The 22,060-nt window shown below is 55.7% G+C and overlaps 3 protein-coding genes across 4 annotated transcripts in view; 2 read left to right on the top strand and 1 right to left on the bottom strand.

Annotated features, from left to right (window-relative positions):
• The window catches only part of PLCD3 (phospholipase C delta 3), a 9,340-nt gene extending 7,021 nt beyond the window's left edge, over window positions 1-2,319 (top strand). For both annotated transcript variants that reach the window (XM_042836832.1, XM_042836831.1), the window contains exons 10-15: window positions 78-237; window positions 604-720; window positions 792-940; window positions 1,085-1,220; window positions 1,560-1,709; window positions 1,778-2,319. In XM_042836832.1, coding sequence (XP_042692766.1) covers window positions 78-237; window positions 604-720; window positions 792-940; window positions 1,085-1,220; window positions 1,560-1,709; window positions 1,778-1,866 — 801 coding nt within the window. In that variant the 3' untranslated portion in view covers window positions 1,867-2,319. The remainder of the gene's footprint in view (window positions 1-77; window positions 238-603; window positions 721-791; window positions 941-1,084; window positions 1,221-1,559; window positions 1,710-1,777) is intronic.
• A 759-nt stretch (window positions 2,320-3,078) lies between these two features.
• Window positions 3,079-12,317, bottom strand: NMT1 (N-myristoyltransferase 1). Its single transcript, XM_042836833.1, has 12 exons — window positions 12,165-12,317; window positions 9,282-9,393; window positions 8,583-8,727; window positions 7,706-7,824; window positions 7,428-7,519; window positions 6,894-7,010; window positions 6,311-6,481; window positions 5,843-5,951; window positions 5,066-5,236; window positions 4,384-4,551; window positions 4,105-4,242; window positions 3,079-3,355 (listed from the first exon to the last, which is right to left on the bottom strand). The coding sequence occupies exons 1-12, from the start codon at window positions 12,290-12,292 to the stop codon at window positions 3,335-3,337; spliced, it is 1,491 nt and encodes a 496-aa protein (XP_042692767.1). The 5' UTR covers window positions 12,293-12,317; the 3' UTR covers window positions 3,079-3,334.
• A 49-nt stretch (window positions 12,318-12,366) lies between these two features.
• On the top strand, window positions 12,367-18,607 carry DCAKD (dephospho-CoA kinase domain containing). Its single transcript, XM_042836843.1, is given in 6 exon segments — window positions 12,367-12,474; window positions 12,476-12,586; window positions 14,677-14,794; window positions 16,281-16,484; window positions 17,961-18,048; window positions 18,129-18,607. Coding segments are annotated over 6 exon segments (915 nt in total). The 3' UTR covers window positions 18,415-18,607.
• Window positions 18,608-22,060: the final 3,453 nt, after the last annotated feature.

The following is a 22,060-nucleotide window of genomic DNA, read 5'->3' as shown; positions in this document are numbered from 1 at the left end:
TCCTTTGCTTTGGGGTATCTGACATGTTGGGATGTCCATTGCTTTGGCACCTCCATCACTTTGGGGTGACTCCACAGGCCAAAGATGGTTCCCATGTGGCCCCAGAGCTGTCAGCCATGGTGGTGTACTGCCAGGCCACCCCCTTCCCTGGCCTGGCCCAGGCCCTACAGCAGCCCCGGCCCTATGAGATGTCCTCCTTCAGCGAGAGGAAGGCTCGGAAACTCATCAAGGAGGCAGGTAAAGGCAGTGGGATGGGGACAGGGGGTCAGGGACAGAGATGAGGACAGAGCTGCTCTGGCTTCTCCAGGGCACAAGGTTGTGGTTGCTGAGGAGGCCCATGGGCTGGGTTTGGGCATTGGCACAGGATGCTCAGGACTGGTGGGAATGGAGGCTCTGGTGGAAAGGTCAACATTTGGGATCTGGCGTTTGGGTGCAGTGTGTCTGTTTGGGATCAGGTCTGGGGTTGGGATGAAGTTCAGGTTTTGTGGTCCATTGGGATCCAGACTCAAGGTCAGGGTCTGAAGTTTGGGGACAGGTTTTGGGGTCAGGTTTTGAGGTCCGTGGCACCATGTGGCCCCCACCCCACCCAACTGTCCCACTCAGGCCCCACGTTTGTGCGCTACACCTCCCGGCAGCTGAGCCGCGTCTACCCTTTGGGATTGAAGATGACCTCCTCCAACTACAACCCCCAGGAGATGTGGAACGCCGGCTGCCAGCTGGGTGAGCCCTCAGCCCCATACGTCCCCTGAGATGCAACATCCACCCCAATGGCCCCGTCTCTGTCCCTGCAGTGGCCCTCAACTTCCAGACGCCAGGCTATGAGATGGACCTGAACACCGGGCGCTTCCTGGGCAACGGGGGCTGTGGTTACGTTCTGAAACCCCAATTCCTGCTCAACCCCCACAGCGGCAGCCCCCACCCCCTCGTGTTGCGCATCAGGGTGAGGCTCCCCTACTGCTGCTGCCTGCATCCCATATGGGTGATACCAACCCCATGTCCAGCCACGTGCCACCCGCCATGCCTTCCCAATGTCCCTTCCCACAGGGACCCCCACGGTGTCACCCTGTTCCCCTGCTGTCCCCAGGTCATCACGGCACAGCAGCTGCCAAAGCTGAACCGGGAGAAGCTCAGCTCCATCGTGGACCCTTTTGTCAGAGTGGAGATCTACGGGGTGACGGCGGACTGTAGCAAGCAGCAAACCGCCTACAGGAGCAACAACGGTGATCCCATTATTATCCCCATTCCTCTCAGTGCACAGCAACCCAGTCCCATTATGGTCCCCATTTCTTTTAATATACTCCAGCCTGGTCCCACCTTTTCCTCCAATATATCCCAGTGCCATCCCATTCCACCTGGTACATCTCAACTTGTCCCATTATGATCCTCATTCCTCTCGGTACATTTCAACCTGGCCAAACTGGGGGCCAGTTTGGTCCCCATTCCTCCCGGTACATCTCAGCCTGACCCCATAACGGTCCCCGTTCCTCCCAGCTCATCTCAGCCTGCTCCCACTGTTCCCCATTCCCTGGGCAGTGACCCCTCTTGATGCACTCCTGTAGGCTTCAACCCACGCTGGGAGGAGACGCTCACGTTCCAGCTGCGGGTCCCTGAGCTGGCGTTGGTGCGCTTTGTGGTGGAGGACCACGACAGCACCTCCTGCAATGACTTCGTGGGGCAGTTCACGCTGCCGCTGGGCAGCATGCGAGAAGGTGGGTGCCCCCCTACTGGGGGAGGGGACAACCCCGCGTCTCCTACTCAGTGCCTGCTCTGTCCCCAGGGTACCGCCACATCCACCTGCTCTCCAAGGACGGCGCGTCCCTGGCCCCTGCCACGCTCTTTGTGCACGTCACATGCAAACGCCCATGATGTCCCCGTGGCCAACGCGCTCCTGAATGGGGTGCAGGGACAGAATGGGGACACTGCTGTCCAGCCAGGGTGACAGCAGGGCTGCCTGGGGTCTCCAGCAGGGTAGAGGACCCTGCCTGTGCCCCAATTGCTTGCGCTCACACCCCACTTCTCCCCTCTGGCTGAGACCAGGAGGAGATGGGGACATGGTGACAACCAGGACAGGGTGGCCCAGCCACCATGTTCCCAATGCATCTGGAGGGACATGATGGTGACAGCAGCTTCACCGACTCCATCCCGACTCCTTTGGGCTGCAGGGATGGTGCCTGCCACAGTGTCCCCAAGGAGACCCTGCCTCCACAGTCGTGGCACAAACCACATGGTTTGGTGCTTAAGAACTGTTGACAGAGATTTGTACCCGGTGCCCAGTGGATTGAATAAAGGTTTATTGAACAGCTTGCCCCGTGTCCCCTTCACCTGCTGTCACCTGCAGGAGGGGTGGCTCTGGGGACAAAGGGAGGAGATGCAGGGGGAAATGGCTGAGCCCCCTTTTCTGATGCTCTCCCCAGTGCTGGGGGCTTGTTGAAGCCTGGTTCATCCCACTGTCCTACAGCCCCAGAAAGTCCCATGTGCTCCCAGCTCAGTACTTGTAGCTGATGTCCCCATCACCAGTGCAGGGCGGCTCTTGGCTCTGTGGGGCACAGGAGGGGATGCAGAGCTGCTTGCATAGTAGGGGGACAGGGACACTGGGAGTGCATAGATGGGCACGTGCAGCTCTGCAACCTTTGGTGTGGAGATCGAGAGCAATGGAGTGATGGAAACAGACGTCTTCTCAGGAAAAAGGGTTCCATGGATGAATCTGATCCTGATTCCGAGCCTGTGCAGGAGGCACTGGGAGCAGCTGAGCCCCCAGGAAGGCTGATGGCACGTTGTAGGGCATGCAGGCTGGACTTCGGTGGCATGGAGAGAAAAACATCTGAGCACAGTGCACCGAGGTGGCATGGGGTGGCAGATGTGGATGTGCTCCAAGCTGGGTCCCCTGCATCTTCGCCCTGAGGCTTCAAGTCTCCGAGGCTGGGGAGGAGAAGGGACAAGGCATTGCTTGCACAAATAGCCCTTAAAACCAAATATTGAGGTGTTCCCAAGCAGGGAGGGATGGCACCAAGGAGCAGGTGGTAGCCTTCAGCAGCTGAATGCATTCGTGCCAGTTTGGAACAGGAAAGATTTAAAATATATATAATATATACTTTTATTATTCACCCGTTAACTCCATTATATGCCAATCATGAGCTAGTTTCAGCAGTTACATTCCCTTGATCATGTCTTTAGGAGGATGCAATTAATTCAAAACAAAGGAGAGCACTGCTGGTGCCTGGGGATGCAGTCGGTGACATCAGTCGGGGCAGGCAGGGCTGGCTCACTTCCATGTGGCGCCACGTTCAGCCAGGCCAGGCTCCGCAGTGACAGCGTGCCATCCTCACAGGGTCACTTACTGCAACACCAGTCCAACCTGGAGAGCAAAGAGATGTGGGTTGCAAGCGACAAGTGACTGTCTCCTACCTCAAACCCAGCCGGGATGGACGGAACTCCCGGCCCATTGCTGCTGGGAGGGCTGCAGCCCCAAACCCGCCAGCTCTCCGGTGAGGAGCTGCTCGAGCAGCCCTGCAGAGATCTCTGGGAGCTCAGTGGTGGAGCAAAGCTGCGCTGAGCTGCATGGATTTGTGCCCTGTGGGAGCTGCGTGACTCAGATCAGCCCGGACTTTGCAGCTGGAGGTGTCAGAAATCCCTATTCCACACCTGTCAGTCCTCACACCTCTAACGAGCTTCTGCAGGCTCTCCTGCCTTCGGGATGGCAGAGACCCTAATGAATGCCATTAGTATTAATGAGCTGTGGCGATGGGCAGACTGCAGGAGCACTGTGCTGCACAGCAGGACGGCGCCCGGCTCTCCATGGCTACACCCAGCGTGGTTCCCATCCCACCCAGGACTCCCTGGGAGTGTGATGGATGCTGAGCCACAATGCCGTGCGGTGGAGCAGTTCAGCTCCCTCCAGAGGGGCTCCTGTTGGTATTGTCCCACCATGGTGTCCTGTACCAGGCTGACACACAGCCGTAGTGCTGCACAGTGCATTCAAGGCACACAGAAAGGACCGCTGCGCCCACTGCTGTGTATCTGCCAGCCCACAACCTCCTCTCAGCTGCAACTCCCCACCTCTGGAGCCCGTCCCTCAGGTCCTCTGGGCTGGAGGACCCCACTCACCTTCTCTGGTGCCATGCTGGGACATTTCCAATTGTACAGGTAATACTGCAGGTTCCCGTCCCCAATCCCAAACTTCAGCTTCTCCAGGAAAGTTTTGTTTTCCATGAGATCCAGTGCATTGAAGACATCAAATCCTTTCTGTACGAGCAAAATACAAAGCCATCAGCTTATGTGCTGGGCAGTTCTCCCGTGTGAGTGCTTCCTGACCCTCTCTGGCTCTCTGCACCCCAAAATATGAGGATGATGAGGCTCCAAGCCGCCCAGCCCCGCTGTGCTCACCGACTTGGCGAGGATGAGAGCGTCGCTCATGAGGTCGATGAGAGGCGTTTTGGTGTGGACGTTGTAGAAGGAGTAAGCAGCTTTCAGGCTCTTGTGGGTCGGGTGGTTCATGATGGTGGAGGGCAGCGTGTAGAAGCTCAGGAAGTCTGTCACCTCCCCTGGGGTGCTCTGAAAGGCAAAAGTGTGACACCACAGCGCGTCAGGGCTGGGTTATTGCCTGCCCAGAGCCTTTAAACTGTAGCATGGGAGCACTGATCTGCACTCTTCTCTGCTCTCAGACCGCCCAGCTCATTCCTGGAGGGGTGAAACTCCCTAAATTTCCACACGGCGTTCTCAGTTTCACACTGCTGTACGTGCTGTACGGATGGGTTTGAAGTTATGGCCTTGGACTGGATTTCATGTGCATCACTTCATTTCTGCCTCCTCTGGAAATGCCCTTTTAGTTTCCCTGCCATAAAAATGTGGAGATGTGGCACTTGGGGATGTGGTTGGTGGGCATGGTGGGGATGGCTTGGGGTTGGACTCAGTGATCTTGGAGGTCTTTTCCAACCACAATGATTCTACAATTGTAAGGGCTCCCTGAGATCTGGGGCAGCTCTCCCCACATGGGAAGCAGCGCCCTGCAGCAGCTCACACCGAGATGATCCCAAGAAAACAGCCCTGCCTCGTTCCTCCCCCTCACCTCCACCACGAAGGTGTCGATGATGTTCTCCTGAGGTAGGAACCAGTGCTCCACCTCCTCTTGGCTCATGACGGGCGTCAGGTGGAAATGCTTCAGGTACTCAGTCAGGAGCTTGTGCACTGCAGGGATGTCTTTGTGCTCCATTGGCCGCAAGCCCGGAGTCTTGGGGGTCTGCAGAAAGCAAGAAAAGTCACTGGCACCACATATAGGGCAGCTTTGTCCCCAAAGGAATGCCTTCACTCCCCAGATGCCTCTGAGCTGAGATGTGGGTCTGACTTTCTGCTCAAAAAGCAGCAGCTATAGAAAAGCAGCCTCCTCCAAATGAAACAGGCAGCTCCCACCACCAGAAGGAAACAAACAAGGGCAGGGCAGGTGGTGGCAATCTGAACGCTTTGTTTTTCTCCTCTATCCAGATGGGGAAGTTCCCCAGCAGGACAACGGTGGCACCAGAACCCATCAGTGTGACTGAGGAATGAGGGACTGACCCAACTCAAGGTCACTGTGAGGCTGCGTTTGGACAGATGAGGGCTGTCACTTCTGCATTCCTGCTTTACCAGGAGGATGGGATGTGAGTCACCGCGAAACAAAAGATCGCAGGGGTCCTGTGGTTGCCAGGAGTCACCCTCAAAATGCAGGTACCCGGGTAAAATAAGCAATGATTAAAGAAAACCTAATGGCTCGATAAAGCTATTTACTACATAAACCAATGCCCGTTCTCCACGCAGAGGATTCAGCCTCTGCTGAGGTCTGTGTGTGTCCAACTCCCAGCTCACCCACCTCGGGCAACCGGTAAAGCTTCATGGTGCGTTGCATAGTCATGTTCCTGCTCAGGTGGGAGAATTTGACCTCGATGAGTTTCCGAGGATTCAGGGAGCGGTGCCAGTACCTGCACAAACACATCTGCTGGGGGAGGCCGTTCCTGGGCAGCGGGAAGGAGCGCAAGGTTCTCAAAGCTGCCATGAGAGGGCAAGCGAGAACACTGCAAAGGGGACGGCCAGGAGCTCCAGGAGAGAAAAACAAGAGCGTGTGCTGCAGAGCCTCCTGCCTTGTGATAAAGGAGCAGCTTAAGCAAAGCTGCTGGGATAATCCCTGAAGGACACTGCAGGGAGGAGAAACCTGGGCTGAGGCTGACGTGTGCTGCCTCAGGGAGCCCCACACCGATAAGTGCAGCCATCCCCATCCTCTGCAGCACAAGGGGCAGAGCTTTTCATCAGTCCTAGATCTTTTCAGAGAACTGGAGCTCACCTGCATGTCCCCACAGGCTTTGGCAGCACCACTCCTGCTGTGTAAACAGCCTGAAAGATCCCCTCCAGGTGAACCCTTCGTGTGATCTCACGGATCAGGACTGGAGCCACTCGTTTTGAACGCAGCTTTTTGTGGACACACAAGAAGTTTATCTCCACCATCTTCTTCTCTCTGTGGAAAGAAACAATGCAAAACGTGAGACCCAACTGTGCTGAGCGGGATCCAACGCCCTGAGCAATTTAATTCCTGCTCCCCTGAAACACAGACAAGGCCCATGGGAGGTCAAGGAGCAAGGTCTGGCTTTGGAGAGCTCTCCTTGAAGCTGCCACACAAGGTTTTCCCAGGAAATAGTCTCCAACCAGCTCTGGATTTCTGTGGGGCAGAGCTCTACGCTCATCTCACTCATGGTGAAAACAGCCCTCGGGGTTGTTAGCTACATGGCATCCTTGCACAGAACCTTGCAGCCCATCCTAAATATCCCCAGTCTTGTCCTCCAAGCAGCCAAGCATCTCCATGGCTGAAGGGCATCGACCTGGAATGCCACCAAGGGACAGGATGAGAAACTCATGCGAGCAGAACTTACGTTTCATAGATGTGGATGGTGGCAGGAATCGCACTGATAAACCCAACCAGCTTCTTGCTGGAGACCACTCTGACACCACAGTGCCACTGGGGCAGCCAGCCTGGGGGACGCAGCGCCCTGGATGAGAGACACACGCTGGTGGTCACAGCACACAGCACACCCGAGGTTCTACACGCACCTCCTGCTGCCTCCCTGAAACATCCCAAAACCTGCTCCAGGCCACCGAGACACCCAGGGAGGAGGACAAGAGGTGACCACAGAATGACAGTGCAGGAACACTGGGAGGCATTCCTGCTCCTTCTGGCCAAGGCCACCGGTGACACAGGAAGAAATCAACACTCCTCGATTCACGAATGCCCCGAGGAAACAGCAGCTCAGCTACAACAGGTCTCCAAGTGCTACTGCTGGCAGCGTTACTTGGCAGTCACCTTCATCCTGCAGCTCTGGGTCACTGGGAAGCAGCTGCAGTGCTCTGGCTGGGGTTGAGCCCGCAGCATCCCGCACCCTCTGCTCTGCGGCTGCGCTGCCACTCACCACAGCAGGAACTCAGGAGAGTAGTCGAAGCGGAACATGTTGTCATCATCTTCCACGTAGTTCTCATTCAGCAGCGTGTACAGCTCCTTCAGCTAGAGGAGAGATCAAGCAGGTCAAGCGAGTTATTCAACCAGCATTGTTCACCTGCTGAAGCCAGCAGCCCTGAACCAGGATCCAGAACACTTCTGGTGTGGCTTCAGCACTCCAAAAGTCACTTCCAGACGTCAAAGCACTGAACCATGCGATGGGGACTCACACACTGAGCTGCCCCTACTCACCACGCCTCTGTCCCCAAGGTCCAGCGCGTCCCAGGTGAAGCCCTGGGGCAAAGTGTATGGCTCCTGGCGGATGTTGTCCTTGTCTGGTTCAACGGGGCCGTGGGTGTTCACCACCTCTCCTGCCAAAGAGAGCAGGGAACTATGAAAATCACCTCCATCCCCACAGCACCTGCTCTGGGCTCTCAGCACCTCAGCCCTCATGCAGGCAAAGCAGCCACGACAGCGTGGCTGCCAAAAGATGCACACCCCAGTGATGAGGAATTGCCTTCAAATGGCACTGAAAAAGTTTCCAGGCAATGAGGAGGCAAACAAAGCCCACAGCAAGAACTGTCCCCACCTCCGCTTCTGGAAGTGCTCATCCATGTAACACTGCATGCCTAAAACCCTGAGATGGACAGCGGGGCAATCAGCCAGAGCACAGTCAGCAGTTTGGTGCACTGTGGCTGTTCGGTGCCTCTCCTTCCCCACCCCTTTCATGCTGTACCTCCCAACTAATGGGGTTTTCGGGCACAGAAGCGATGTTTGCCACGTCAGGATCCTCTGGTGAAAGGGGCAAACACAAACCAGGCTTTGCTGCCTCAGTAACCCCGTGCCTTTGGTATTCCACAATGATTTCCCAGCACAAGCACAAAGAGGGACCAAAGCTGGGTATCACTTCCAGCAAACAGCCCTTTGAGACCAAACAAAGCCTCGGACGGGTGCTGACAGCATGAAAAGGGAATCACACGCGGCGTTTGCAGCAAGAAGTGTTGGGAACTGCCTTGTGAAGATTGTGCAGACAATCTGCAGCCACAACAACTTCAGATAAACCTACATACTATGCTCCCATCTCCTGTGAGGGCTTCTTGGGACAGCCTGGGGGCTCCGGGCCACATACCGAGCTTGGGCACTGGCTGCGTGTCCCAGAACTGGTAGCTGCGCTTGCTGGCCTCCTCCATGGTTTTGGCAGGGCCCTGGCCTACAGAGAAGAGCTCAATGGCTTTCTGAATCTCCTGGATCCTCTCAGCGGGCAAAGAGTTGACCTGGGGCAAAAAAAAAGGACAAAATGAGGATGCTGAGCTTGTAGGTCTGTGTTTCAGCTCCTCGTGAGGAGTGCTGGGGGGTACCAATGGGGTAGGGACAAACCCTGCACCTCCCATGCTCCTTCCCAAGGCTCTCGCTGCTAGTCCAGGGCAAAGCCAAGAGGGGCAGACAGCCCCTGCTGCTGTTCTTATGTTAATTGAACAAAAATCAACACCAGGGAATGTTGTCCAAGTGTAGGAAAATGGGTTTGTTGTGCTGGCAGCCAGGCACGGTGGCACAGAGCGGCCGTTCCCTGCCATCCCCGCTCTGATTTCGGGAAGAGCAGCTGAGAGGCGCCAGTCTGAGCCTTTCAGTGGAGCTGGCTTTGATACCCAGCAACGGGCTGCATTCACCCTGCAGCAACACCTCCCACAGCAGTGGGAATTCCCATGCACTGAGCCAGGAAATCACTCTAAACATGAAGGCTCTCGAGCAGCCAAGTGCCTGAATACAACAGCAGGCAGTGTCAGCACCGGGGTAATTTTGACCGCCCTGAAAGGTTTGAGATGTTCACCTTCATTGGCTGGTCCTGAGCCTGGTCGGGCTGATCTCCTCCTTTTTCTTTCTTCCGTTTTGGTTTCTTTTTCTTCTTTTTGGCTCCGCTGTCATTCACTGGACTCAAGCCACTAGGGAACAAAAGAAACATCATTGCAGTTTTCGGGTTGGTTTGTTTTTGGTGTTGGTTTTTTTTTTTTGAGGACACTTACACAGTCTCTGAAACACCCTAAGGAAAATAAAAGCTCCCTGTTCCAAGCCCTGGCCTCACAGTTCCCTTCCTTCCCTTGTCCTCCAGCTGAGCACCATGCATTGGTTGAGGTTGGAGGCACCTCTGGATGCACTGAGGCCATCTGAGCTGGTGGCCAGGACCAAGGGCTGCCTGCCTCCATGGCTAGAGGCTCCAGTAGCTTCCATACCAGGAGAAACCCCATTGCCAAAGCCAAGAGGTCTCTGTGTGTGTGGATACGTCTTCGGTCCATGGATCCACACAGCATCTCTCCATTCCAAACTCCTGCTAACAAGTTCAGCCCAAGCGGAATTATTTTACCAACAGGTAGAAGAGAGGAGAAAAACCTCCCTGATTTATGAGTGAAGATGTCGTGAGCAGGAAGAAATCAGAGCTGAGTGTTCCGCATTAGCAGATTTCAGCTGGGGAATGAATGCAGCCCATCAGGCAAAGCACAGAAGAAATGTAATGCAGTGAATGGGAGCTATGCTGGAGTCCTTGGGACTCACAGCCGTGCTTGGAGGGATTTTCAATTTTAAACCCACTTAGCAAAGCAAATACCAACGGTTAGAGGTATTTTCTATTTTAAAGTCCATTTAGCAAAACAAATAGCGTGCCCAATCCCCTCCAACTCCCCAAATTAACCCCCGTGCCCTGCACGAATTGCAAACATCCCCAGTCACAGTGCATGGGGCTGCTTTCCATCCCAGCTGTCAGTGAACAGACAGCTCTGCCTCGAGCCCACAGCTCTCCCAGATGTGCTCACAGCCTTTTTCCTCTCCTATCTCGTCAACCCAAGAGCTGCTCTGACAGATAACATGGGTGGAGAAAGGCACACCGGCTGCGCTACCAGACCTATCTTGGTACTTTGGGACATGGGCTGCTGGCATAGCAGGGACGAGTTGGGTGGAGCTTGGTGATCTTGGAAGTCTTCTCCAACCTTAATGATTCTTGAAAGAGATGTTAAGGCACAAGATGAGGTGAGGCAGCCAGCAGGGCGTCACCAGCCCATGGTGGGGGGAGGTGGAACTGCATGAGCTTTAAGGTCCCATCAAACCAAAACCTTTCTGTGATTCCAACTCCTCAAACACCTCCACGCTTAGAAATCAGAGAGGTGGTGCATGAGGAGCTGTGCCTGTCCCACATTTAGATGCTGGAAAATCCTCCTGACAAACTAATTGTGTGGCTAATTGGGTGCAGGTAATCTCATTAGGCTGTGGGGGCGGGCAGATGGCGGGGACATCATCACTGTGATGTGTTCTGCAGCAAACCAGAAACAGCAACGAAACACCGCTTCCACACAAAGGAAATGAGAATAAACATGAAAGTGTGAAAAGTTTTCTCAGTTGGAAAATGAACTCTGTGCTTCACCACAGAGCCACTTCCCAGCGCTGACACAGAACCACGGCGGGGGATGTCAATTCCTCCTTCCTGTCCTTAAAAGGAAAGGAAGTGCTGCTATCGCTCAGTAATAGTGCTGAGTTCCTACAGCCTAGAGCCAAGAGCTGATGGCTCCAAGCACAAACTGGGCACTGGCAGAGGGGCAGCCCCAGGCACAGCTCCCAAAAACCGCCCCTTTGTGCTCTGTGCTGGGGACAGCACTCACCTCGTGCCCTTGCAGATGTGGCGCTGGGGGACATGGTTAGTGGACATCAGGATGGGTTGAAGTGTGACTGGATGATCTTAGAGGTCTTATCCAACCTTAATGTTCTATGAGTGGGCATGGAGGGGATGGATCTGGTGGGGATGGGTTGGGGTTGGACTGGATGATCTTAGAGGACTCCTCCAAATTTAATGACTATGTGACTGGCTCAATGGCACCCAACCCTTCCTAACCCAGCTCACTCATCAGCCACCATTCATCTGAACAGCTGTACTGGGACATCATGCCGAGAAAGCACAGTAACAGTGATTAAATGCCATGTCTGCTCTCTGCTTGGTCCTGGTTCCTGCAAACCTAATCATGTAAGAGCAGAGGAAAAGAGAAACCTTTCCAAGCATGGCTAAACCCATTAAAAGGAGACATGATGCCACACCCAGGAGGCAAATAAAATAGAAATGCACATCTGTGCTGCTGTAAAACAGCTTCTGTAGTATGTCTTACATGACCTTTTATTACCAGACAGGCAAGATCACTGCTGATGGGAAGAGAAAGGCCGTTCCTAGGATGCAGGTGGGAGCCTGGTGAGGCTGGGATGTGCCAGGCAGAGGCACAAAACCTCAGTGTGAATGGTGTGGGATCACTGCTAGTGTCTGTGTCATCGTTTCACACCTTGTGTCCCCAGCACTGCTCTGATGGGTGCCAAGCAGGTGGCAGTGGATGACACGGCGATGCTGTAGGAGCCAGCGGGGGCTGCAGGCAGGAGGATGGCACACACCAAAGCACCCGGAATTCGGCATAAAGCTGCAAGAATCCCCGAGGTCTCCGCCCCGCGCCTCCATCCACGCCACGATCGGGCCCGACCCCGCAGCTTCAGCACACACGCTCTCACATATAGGAGTGAATGGAAGCTAAACGGCCCGCCCCCAGGCCGACCGACAAACGGCTCGTCCAATCGCAACGCGCAATGTTATCTGCCGGCCAATCAACGCGCGCCAGGGGCGGGGCGGCGCTAACTTCCCAGCCACTGCCCACCTCCATGGGCCCCGCGGCCGCCCCCGCGCCTCGCTCACCCCCGCTTCGAGCCGCGCTCCGCTTCGTTCTCGCAGTCGCTGCAGTGCTCGTGGTCGTTCTCCTCCGCCGACGGCCGCTGAGGCCTCGCCAGCGGCCGCCTCACTGCTGTCTCACTGTCGTCCGCCATCTTGAAACGGGGCCTCGGCGGCTGCCGCACCCCCACAACAAAGCGCGCTGTGATTGGGTAGCGCGCCGCAGGGCATGCCGGGAGCGGTAGTCCGTGCGGGTAGGCGTGGGCCGGGCCAGGCGTGGGCGGGAACTACAACTCCCGTCAGCCTTTGCCGCCCCCCACCTGCTTCCTGCCCGAGGGGGTCGGACCGATCCTAATGCGGGTGGCGCTGATTGGCTGAGAGCGGCACTCTCAGTTCCTCCCACCCAATCGGCGTGCGCTACACTGCGTGGTGCGCGAAGCCGGCAGCGGGTGAGTGCGTAGGGGGCGAGGCTGCGGGTCCGGCTCGGCCCGGCTGAGGGGCTGCGGTTGGGGGTGTGGCTGCGGATTTCCACGCTGAGATCATGATTTATTTTTTTACTTTTTTCTCTTTTAATTTCATTTTTTTTCATTGCCGAGCCCCCGGCGCTGGGCTCGGAGTGAAGTTGGTGCACCTTGGCCTTCAATCACGGCTCCTTGGGATGTGGGCCGTTAGGCCTCTCTGTTCTGCGTGGTAAAATCATTGAATTCACCACTTTATTTTATTTTATTTTTTTCTCCTCTGGTTTTGGCTTTCCTCTTGTTTGTTTGTTTAATTAGGGCAGACCAACACCGCCCCAAACTGCTCTGTTCTGGGGGAAAAGCAGCATCTGGCTCCTGCAGGAAGGGATGATCAGCCCCTGTGTACAAATCAAATCGTTAAACATTCACACCTCACAGCACGTTGATACCTCACACCACGGGTCTTGTCTGGTCCCTGTGGCTGTACAAATGCTTACAAACTCCATTGGGCTGCATTTTGGACGCCAGCCTTTCACACCGCTCCTTTACCCCTCAGTAATTCCTGCAGCTGTCAGCTCACAGAGGTCTGTAACGGAGGGACAGAAAGAGGTTTGTTGGGAGCACATAACAGAGGGACAGAAATAGATTCGTTGGGATCACGTAACAGGACAGAAATAGGTTTGTTGGGACCAAGTCCCAGCTGGGGCCACAGCTTGAGGTTACTGCGCTTAGAAACGCTGTATTTACTTTACATGGGCAGGAGAGTTTTATGTTTCTAAACACAAGGAGAAGAGTTTCCTCCCCACAAAGCTGGGTACTGATGGCCTGAGCCACTTCCTCGCCCCCACACCAGCACTGCTCACATCACAGGGTGTAGAACATGTAGAACATCCAGGGCTGGATCCAAACCCGCTCTGAAGGTGAGGGGGGCATAGGAGGAGGGAATGCTCCATGGGGGTCAGGTGCTCACTTGGCAACAAAGCTCAGGATTTACTTCAGCCTCTTGGAGATCACTGATGTTTGTTGTGGCTGCCCTCTCTGAATTCCCCCTTCTTGCTGGAGTTAACCCCATCTGTTTGCCAAGAGGAAGAGAAGAGCGCATGTGGTGCTGCTGTGGGCTCTGTGTACTCTCAGCAGCCACAGAGTGAAGTTGCTGGCAGGTGCTGCTGGCTTTCCTCTCTTTGCTCTAACTCCCATTTCCTCCCTCTGCCAAACTGCCTTCAGCTGCTGCTGAGCACATCCAGCCCTCTCTGGATCCCATTTGTAGGACTGAGTCGTGACGCAGGTGTCTTTTTCTAGCAAAGAGGAAGCATTGAAATCACACAGATCGTCAGGGTTTGGGGCAGGTGCCTCTCCAGGAGAGGCTGAGCTTCCCCTGGTCTGGCTAGGAGGAGGATGAGGGGTGGCCAAGAGCAGCCCACCACTCCAGGGATGTGGTTACTAAGGGGATGGAGCCGCTCGCAGCCGATTTGGCAAAGGGCTGAACGGCCCCCAGGCTATCAGCAGGCACAGGGCTGTGTGTCTGATGCCTGTTTGTGAGCTGACAGCCAGGAGCTCACTGCTCAGAGCCGTGATTTCTTGCATCCGTCGCGCTGTCCATGCGGTGCGTGCTGCCGATGACAGTGCTGGCTTCCAGGTAGTGCAGAGATGTGATTTACTTGCAGTCTCCCGTTGTCTGCGTCCCGATTATGTCAAAGGTAGCTTGTCTCCTCTTGCTCCCCATCTGTTGAGATCAAGCAGGGCTCACTATCTGTCCTCGTGGGCTGAAGTGCTGAGTGAGTTCTTCCTGTTGTCACAGATCCTGTGTCACCCTGCCAGAAGCGTTGGGTGCCCTCTGATTTGGGACGCTGTAGGTGAGGCACAGCCAGAATCCCCATGCTCTGGGGAAGCCTTGTTTAACCTGGCTCTGTTCTTCAGCGTGGGCACCCAGCTCAGAGGGGTGCCAAGACTCTAATAATGTCTCAGTGACTCCCTGAAAATGTATGACTGGGCTCTGAATGGAGTTGCTTGTTTGGTATAAATATTTGATGAACAAAACAGCCGCGTCCTGGCACGTTTTCAGCTCTCTCTTTCTATTTCAGAGCGCAATGTTCCTGGTCGGGCTCTCGGGTGGAATCGCGTCGGGGAAGAGCACGGTGGTGGCCGTGCTCCGGGAACTGGGCTGTGCCGTGATTGATGCTGATGTTATTGCCAGAGAGGGTTCGTTCTGCATTGCTGATCTTTCTCCCCGATGTTCCCCTGACAACTGAGATTGATGTGCAGTGACGCGCAGACGGCAGAGGGTGCTCTGGGTACATTAGATCTGCTTCCCTCCCATTCCCCCAGCCGATGGGGATGTGTGGAGCAGCTGTCTCAGGGGATTGGAACTAAGATATATTTCTAATTAAAAAAAAAAAAAAAAAGAAAAATAATGTCCTAATAACAAATGCCAGGGGAGATCTTATCCTGAGTTTCCCTCTCCAGGAGTGCAATGCAGTCAGCGCTTTCCGGCTTTGAAAGTGAGCTCTTGGCAAAAGAAATGCATTTCTCCTTACACTGGGTTCCGTGGGCTGATCCGACCTCCTGAGCCCCAGGACCTCACCCTGTAACTCAGTTATGCTGGGTGGTATCATTGAGCTGAAAGAATTCCCCCGGTGCTGGCTGTGAATACAGAGAAATCCATCCACAAAATCATTTGTGCCTTAATGTGCTCAAAAAAAAAAAAAAAAAAAAAAAAAGGCTGCAAAGATCTCAGCTCAGAGGGAATTCAGGCTGTGCTCCTGCACGTCTGCACCTTGCTGCTTAGAAACCCCGGCGCTGGGGCTGAGCAGCGGTGCAGGCTGTGTCATTTTGAAGCGCTTCTCTGTTTGTGGAAGATCTTAGCATGTAGCCACTCAAAGCTGCGATGCTCTCACGTTTTATTGCACTGTAATTCCCCTGGAGGCGCTGGAAATTTGCTGGAGGTGCTCAGAGCCCTCGGAGGCCGTAGGAAAGCGCTACGGATGCTTGATGTCAGTTTTCTACCAATCGCTTCGTTTTCCTCCAATTCCTTTTTTATGTGTGTGTGCTCACGTATGGATCTGCCCCACCCTGCAACGGCCTCGCTCTGAAATTCTGATGGAGAAAGAAATTGGTCTTAAAGACTTTTATTAGGTTGGCCCACGGTTACAACCTGTGGCAACGTTCCTGGATTTCTGAGAGGAAATTACATCTGGTTTGCCACTCTCTGTGGCCAGCCTCAGCTTGATCTTAATTACATTTTTATTATTTCATCCTTTCTGTTGGTGATTTTGATGCCCGTTTAACGTCAGAGTCCCCCCCAAATACCTGCTGGGAATCGATCTCTGAGGCGCTCGCCGCATTCGTTCTCACAAAGAATTTGGTGGCTGAGGCTAAAAGCAGCAAAACACCTTTGTGACAGCCAGAGCCGGCGGTGCAGCACGTCCGAGGCGGTCGTGGCGCTGAATTAATGTCCCCAGAGCGCTTCGATCCCCAGGCGTCAGCCCTCGGAGGGACCTTGGGCTGAGAGTTTGCGGAGCGCTGCCTGCAGCGCCGGTGCCAGCTGTCTGCCGGTGCGTGCTGGCGGGCAGATGCGCTCTCAAGCTCTGTTGTTTAATGAGCAAACCTCATTTGAGGCCGATCGCTGATGCAAAAGCTGCCTGTGCCGTGCGGTTGTCTCTGACCTCCGGCTGTTTAATGTTATCAGTGGTGCAGCCCCGCCTGAAGGCCTATCGGCAGATCGTGCGTTGCTTCGGCCCCGAGATCCTCCTGGAGAGCGGAGAGATCGACCGCGAGGCGCTGGGAAACATCATCTTCTCCCACCCCGAGAAACGGCGGCTGCTGAACGCCATCACCCACCCCGAGATCCAGAAGGAGATGCTGAAGCAAGTCTTGAAGTACTTTGTGCTAGGTAAGGGCGGCGGGGCTGCTGGCTGTGCCCGTGTCAACGTGGAGAAAGGGACAGGGAAGGGAAGCGGAGCTGAGTGGCCGCCTTTGTGCTCCGCCGCTGTTGGCCTTTAGCTTCGGCGTTCCGAGTTTTCGTCGCTGCCCTTCCTGCCTTTCACCGCTGCCCTTCGCATTCTTCTTCTATGGTTTACAGTACATCTGCAGGGCCTGAGAAAGGCATTGTGAGGCCTCTTTGGAGATTGCTCTTTGGATAATGTCATACCTTCTGAAATGGCCAAATATTATTCCCCGCTCCCAGCCTCCCTGGGCTTCGATGAAAGCTGCAGAGCACTTTTAGTCTCGATAAGGTGAGAAATGGGCTGACAGCTGTGCTTTCCAAAGTCCCGCTTTTCCCCCTGATAAATATAACAAATGCAGCTGTCAGACTTGGTCTAATCAAATGCCAGATAAGATCACCAGCTGTTTTGGAGGTCTCCGTGTAGACAGAAGGATGTCTTAATAGAGTCAGTCTGGTTTTGTGGAGCTTATCAAAGCTGAGCTGCTTGACAGCTGAATAGGGCTGTGCAGGGACCCCAAGATTTGGGATGGAAGGAGCAGAAGGCGAGGGAAACAACGGGCAGGAGAGCTGGGAGCCAAAACACTCCGAGTTCTGAACCCAGGCTGCAAACTCAGAAGGAAGGCCCTGTCCTGCCCCTTGGCGAGAGTGCAGTGTGTGTTCAGCAGGCTGCTTTGTCCTCATTAGTCAGGTTTTAATGATTTGGGATAGCTGGATGCTGTCTCCGAGGATTGCTCTGTAAGGAAGGCTCTATTGATCAAGCCATAGGGCAGCAAGAAGCATCTCTAGACAGATGCTGGTAAAATGGTGGTTTGCTGGGGGATTGTGCCTTTGTCCAGGCTTTCGTTGCCGTGGCCTGGTTGGATGGGGAGCACTGGCTTTGTTTATAAACCAGCAGAGCCGTCTGCAAGGATCTCCTTGCTCTCTTTGGGAAAAGTGAAACTGCTTAGCTAAAGCTTTCCAAAAGGGAAGAAAACTAAGCTGGAAAATGAGCCGGGAAACATCGGCTTAGCTGACTGCAGCCTGGCAGAGCCTCGGACAGCTGAAAGAGAGAAGAGCAAATTCTGCTGTGGGCGCTGCTCCCCTGGAGAGGCTGGCGACGACGTGTGACTGCTGCTCCTGCCAGCACTGCACTGCCGCTTCCATTTGAGCTTCTTGTTTCATCTCCTCATTATATTTCTGCAGCTTCACCTTTGGTCTGAGATCATCCAGGTTAGGGTTTCGGTTGGTTTTGTTTTTTTTTCTTCTTTCCCCTGCAGAAACTTGGACTGAAACCATTTCCTCTGTCTGAAAGGAGGGGGGCTGCTCTTCTCTCGGAGCAGCTGCGTTCACGGAGAGTTTTGCCGGAGCAGCTGCAGCACACGTGTGAGGCTGTTGGGAATGCGTGTAACGCCGACCCTTTTGGGGGTGTTGTCGTTCCTGCAGGCTACCGCTACGTGATCCTCGACATCCCTCTGCTCTTCGAGACCAAGAGGTTGACCAAGTTCATGAAGCACACCGTCCTGGTGTACTGGTAAGCGCCACACGAGCCGCGAGCACTGGGCCACCTCCCCGTCCCTCCGCGCCCAACTCAGCGCCGCCTCTGCCCCGCAGCGACCCGCAGACCCAGCTGGCACGGCTGAGGAAGAGGAGCGGGCTGTCCCAGGCTGAGGCCGAAGCACGCATCGCCTCGCAGCTGCCGCTGGATGAGAAGCGCCGCCTGGCCGCTCACGTCATCGACAACTCCGGCGACCGCGAGAGCACGCGCCAGCAGGTGCTGCGGCTGCACGCGAGGCTGGAGGATTCCCTGGACTTCCTGTGGGCACGGCTGGCGGTGGGGACGGCCGTGGCTGCGCTCGGAGGGCTGCTGTACCTCCTCCTCCAATGTTTCATCTCTTAATTCACCTTTTTAGGGTTTTTTTTTTCTTTTTATTTTTTTTTTCCCCTCAGTTGTTTTCCGAAGGCCTGGATTTCCAGGTTTGAAAAGGGCACTGAAAGGCCACCTGTTTTAATGAGCTTTGCCAGCTGAATGCAGACGGCGGGGTGAGGTTTTCTCCTGCTGACTTCCCAAGGTGAATGTGAGTTTTCTTCCAGCGTCGTCTCCCATCTCTGTTCTTTAACTTTCTGCTCAGGGGCTGATGCCCATCTGTGGATGAGACAGCTCCCATGGAGGGGATGAGGCCCTTCTTAGCCCCACGGAGATCTGAATGGTGGCATTCCGACCTGTGGTGAATTCAGGCACTTCAGCCTCTTCCATGGCAATCTCTTTATGGGGGGAATAGGTGGGCTCTCAGATCTGGTTCCTGCTGCTAACTGTCCCCAGGTTGATCCCCTGGGATTAGATATGAGATTTTCCCTTCTTTCACTTTAAACCTGTGGTTGGGAACCAGCAGCATGTCATTCCCCGGGGCTGGGTGTACAGCTGGCTGCTCGCATCCCCTCTGCCCCGTGTTTCTGCAGCCTGAACAACCCCGTGAGCATTACCTCCCAAAGGGGGAAGATGCTGAGGGCCTGATGCACCCCAGAGGGGCTGAGACCCGGGAGCTGCCCCTTGGGAAGGCACTACTGGAGAGGATGAGCCTGGGCGAGGCGGGTGCTGGCTCTTGGCGTTTGGTTTAGTAAAGCACTAACCAGCAGACAGCTCCCCGTGGCTCTGAGATTTCCGGGCTGCAGCGCTGCTCTTTTCCTGGCCTTCTCCCAGGCTGTTCCTATGCTGGGGCACGGCTGCGCTCTGTAAAGTTCATTGTGTGCAAGCAAAGCTTACGAGCACGCTGATGTGTTCCTGATGCAGAGCCTGGTTCTGGTCCCAGGAGCTCTGCAGCCTCGGTTCCTGCAGGGCCATGGCTCAGCCCTGCCCCTGAGCTCTGCTCTCAGCTCTGGGCTCATGAGCACAGAGTGCAGCAGGGTTCCGGGTCCCGCAGTTAGCGTGGCTGCAGGGACCTGTGGGTCCCGGCCCTGGGCTGCTTAGTCTGAGCATCCCAGCACAAGCAATAACTCTCCGTCATGCCCCTCTCCTGCTTTTTAATGTGCCTTTAATTGCGGTGGTGATGTCGGGGCCGGGAGTCCCTCCCAGCAAGCCATAAATCAGGGCTGGAGCAGGACAGGCTAAGCCAGAGATAAGCACTGATTGCGTTCCTCCCTCCCGGCTCGCTGCCTCCGCGATAAATGGGGCTGCGATGAGGCCGGGGGCAGTGAGGCTGGCACAGTAATCACATTTGGCGCTCCGCTCCCGCCCCGCTGACGTTTCCCAGGCACTAATGAGTTTAGTAGGGCCAAGGGAGGGCTGATTTCAGGGGGGCTGAGAGGCGCAGTGCTGCCCAGCGTGGGGATGGGGATGTGCACTGCCCAGCTGTGGGGGGTCATCCATCTTGTGTCCTGGCTGCACAGCTGGCACCCGTAGGGAGGACGCTGAGCCCAGTGCACGGCTTTGGAATTGGATGCTGCGTCCCCCATGGGTACCCAACGATGGTCCCCCATTGCGGGTGTCCTTGTCTGGCTGCCATGTCCCTCAGTTTTGGGGACAACCTGGGGCACACCCTGTGGCCACATCCCTGACCCTTTCAGGGACACCCTGCACTCAGCGGCTGTCCCCACCGGTGACAAATGGCTCAGCTCTGTGCCATCGACAGCTCAATCGATGGCTCTGGAGGGAACCCGAAGGGCAATGCACATCCATCTGGGTAGACGAGGTCTGCTTGAGACCTCCGTGCTTGTGACAATGGTGGCTGCCACCCAGCATGGGTCCGTGGAGGCACCCAGGCTGTGGGGACAGTGCAGTGTCCCTTTGTCCCCAGGCATGGATTGGGACCCAACACCCAAAGAGGGGCCCCTAGGGACAGGAGGAGAGGGCTGAGTGGTGTCACTCACGGCACCGGTGTCCCGGTCGCAGTCACCACGTGGTCCCTGCAGCATGGCACAGTGTCACCATCACCACACGGTCCTGCACGCGTGGCACAGTGCTGCAGCACAGCCCCGCGGCGTCACCGTCCGTGGTGTCACACGGTGTCACTGTCACTGCACGCTGCACGGGGTGTCACTGTTGCTGCCTGGCCACGGGGTGCCACACAGTGTCACTGCAGCTCCCATGGGTTGTCACACAGAGTCACTGTCACTGCCTGGTGCACGGGTGTCACACAGCGCCATGTCATTGCATGGCCCACGGGTGTCACCCGGCCTCACGTCACCGCCGTCCCGCAGCACATCGCACAGCGTTGCCGCCAGCACGTGGCCTGCGGGTGTCACCCAGCATTGCTGTCACTGCGTGGCCTGGGGGTGTCACGCAGTGCTGCTTGGCAGTGCCACGGCCGCTCCCCTGCACGTCCTGTAGGCCGTCACCCCTGTCACTGCACGGTCCCCAACCCACTGGGAGATGCGTCCCCGTGGTCCCCAATGCACTGGGGAACGTGTCCCCATGGTCCCCCAGCTGGTCCCGTCCGCCCACCTCATCCCTGTCCCCTGCTGCCAGGCAAGCAGTGATTTTCCATCAGTCACCGGCTGTCTCGATCAGCCAGGCTCTAATTAAGTATCGGTGTTGGCAGCCCTTAATTGCCAAGCGGTGGGAGGGTGGTGGCCCCGCTGCGCCCACAGCCTCTGTAATGAGCATCCATGCAATGGGGACGGGCTGGGGGATGTAGTGCCCCAGCCTCACCCCAAAGCTGCGCCAGGGTCACCCCTAGGATGGGGGCATTGCCCAGCACTGAGCTGGGTATGAGGGTTAGCTCGTGCCCGCTGGCCAGCTAGCTCCCTGAGTCACCCAGCCAGTCTGTTGGCCAGCTGGCCACCCAGCTAGCCAGAAAGCCTGATGGTCAACCGGCCAGTTAGCCAACCAGCCAGCCTGCTGGCCATCGAGTCAGCCAGATAGCTAACCAGCCCACCAGCCAGCCAACCAGCTAGCCAGCTGCCAGCAAGCCCACTAGCCGGCTGCCTAGCCATCCAGCCACCCCATCAGCCACATCTCTAGCCAAGCAGGCAACCAAAGAGCCACTGGGGTGTCTGGCCTGCGGTGGGCGCACGGTGGCTGGGACCGTGGCCAAAGCATTTAGCAGGGACAAGGGAGCACTGTGCTAGAACTTGCCTCAGTTTCCCCTTCTGTTTCTTTCTCTCCAGCTCCATGTTGCTGTCACAGTGCCCAGACACCACACCACATCATCGCTTGTCTGGAAAACTCCTCATTAACACCTTCATTTAATCAGCTCTCCTGCCCAACGAGGCAGTTGGTCACGGTGCCCCCTCTCAGTGCTGGAAGGGCTGCAGGTCTGGAGGGATAGAGGGATGTGTGGAGGGATGGATGGAGAGATTAAGGTATGAAAGGATGAATGGAAGGATGGATGGATAGAAGGATGGATGGGTGGATGAATGGAGGGGTGGAGGGATGGGTGGAAGGGTGGACAAATGAGTGCATGCATGCATGGAAACAAGGATAGGTGCATTCATGCATGGATGAGTGGATGTGTGGAAGACGGATGGATGGTCAGGTGTATGGGTAGAGGCATGAAAGGATGGATGGATGGATGGATGGATGGATGGATGGATGGATGGATGGATGG

The sequence above is a fragment of the Centrocercus urophasianus genome, unplaced genomic scaffold, assembly GCF_019232065.1.
Source record: "Centrocercus urophasianus isolate 14NV4802_14NV808 unplaced genomic scaffold, USGS_Curo_1.0 seq_64, whole genome shotgun sequence".
Taxonomy (NCBI): Eukaryota; Metazoa; Chordata; class Aves; order Galliformes; family Phasianidae; genus Centrocercus; species Centrocercus urophasianus.
The sequence above is the reverse complement of the archived record's forward strand: the minus strand, read 5'-3'. Positions and strand labels throughout refer to the sequence as shown.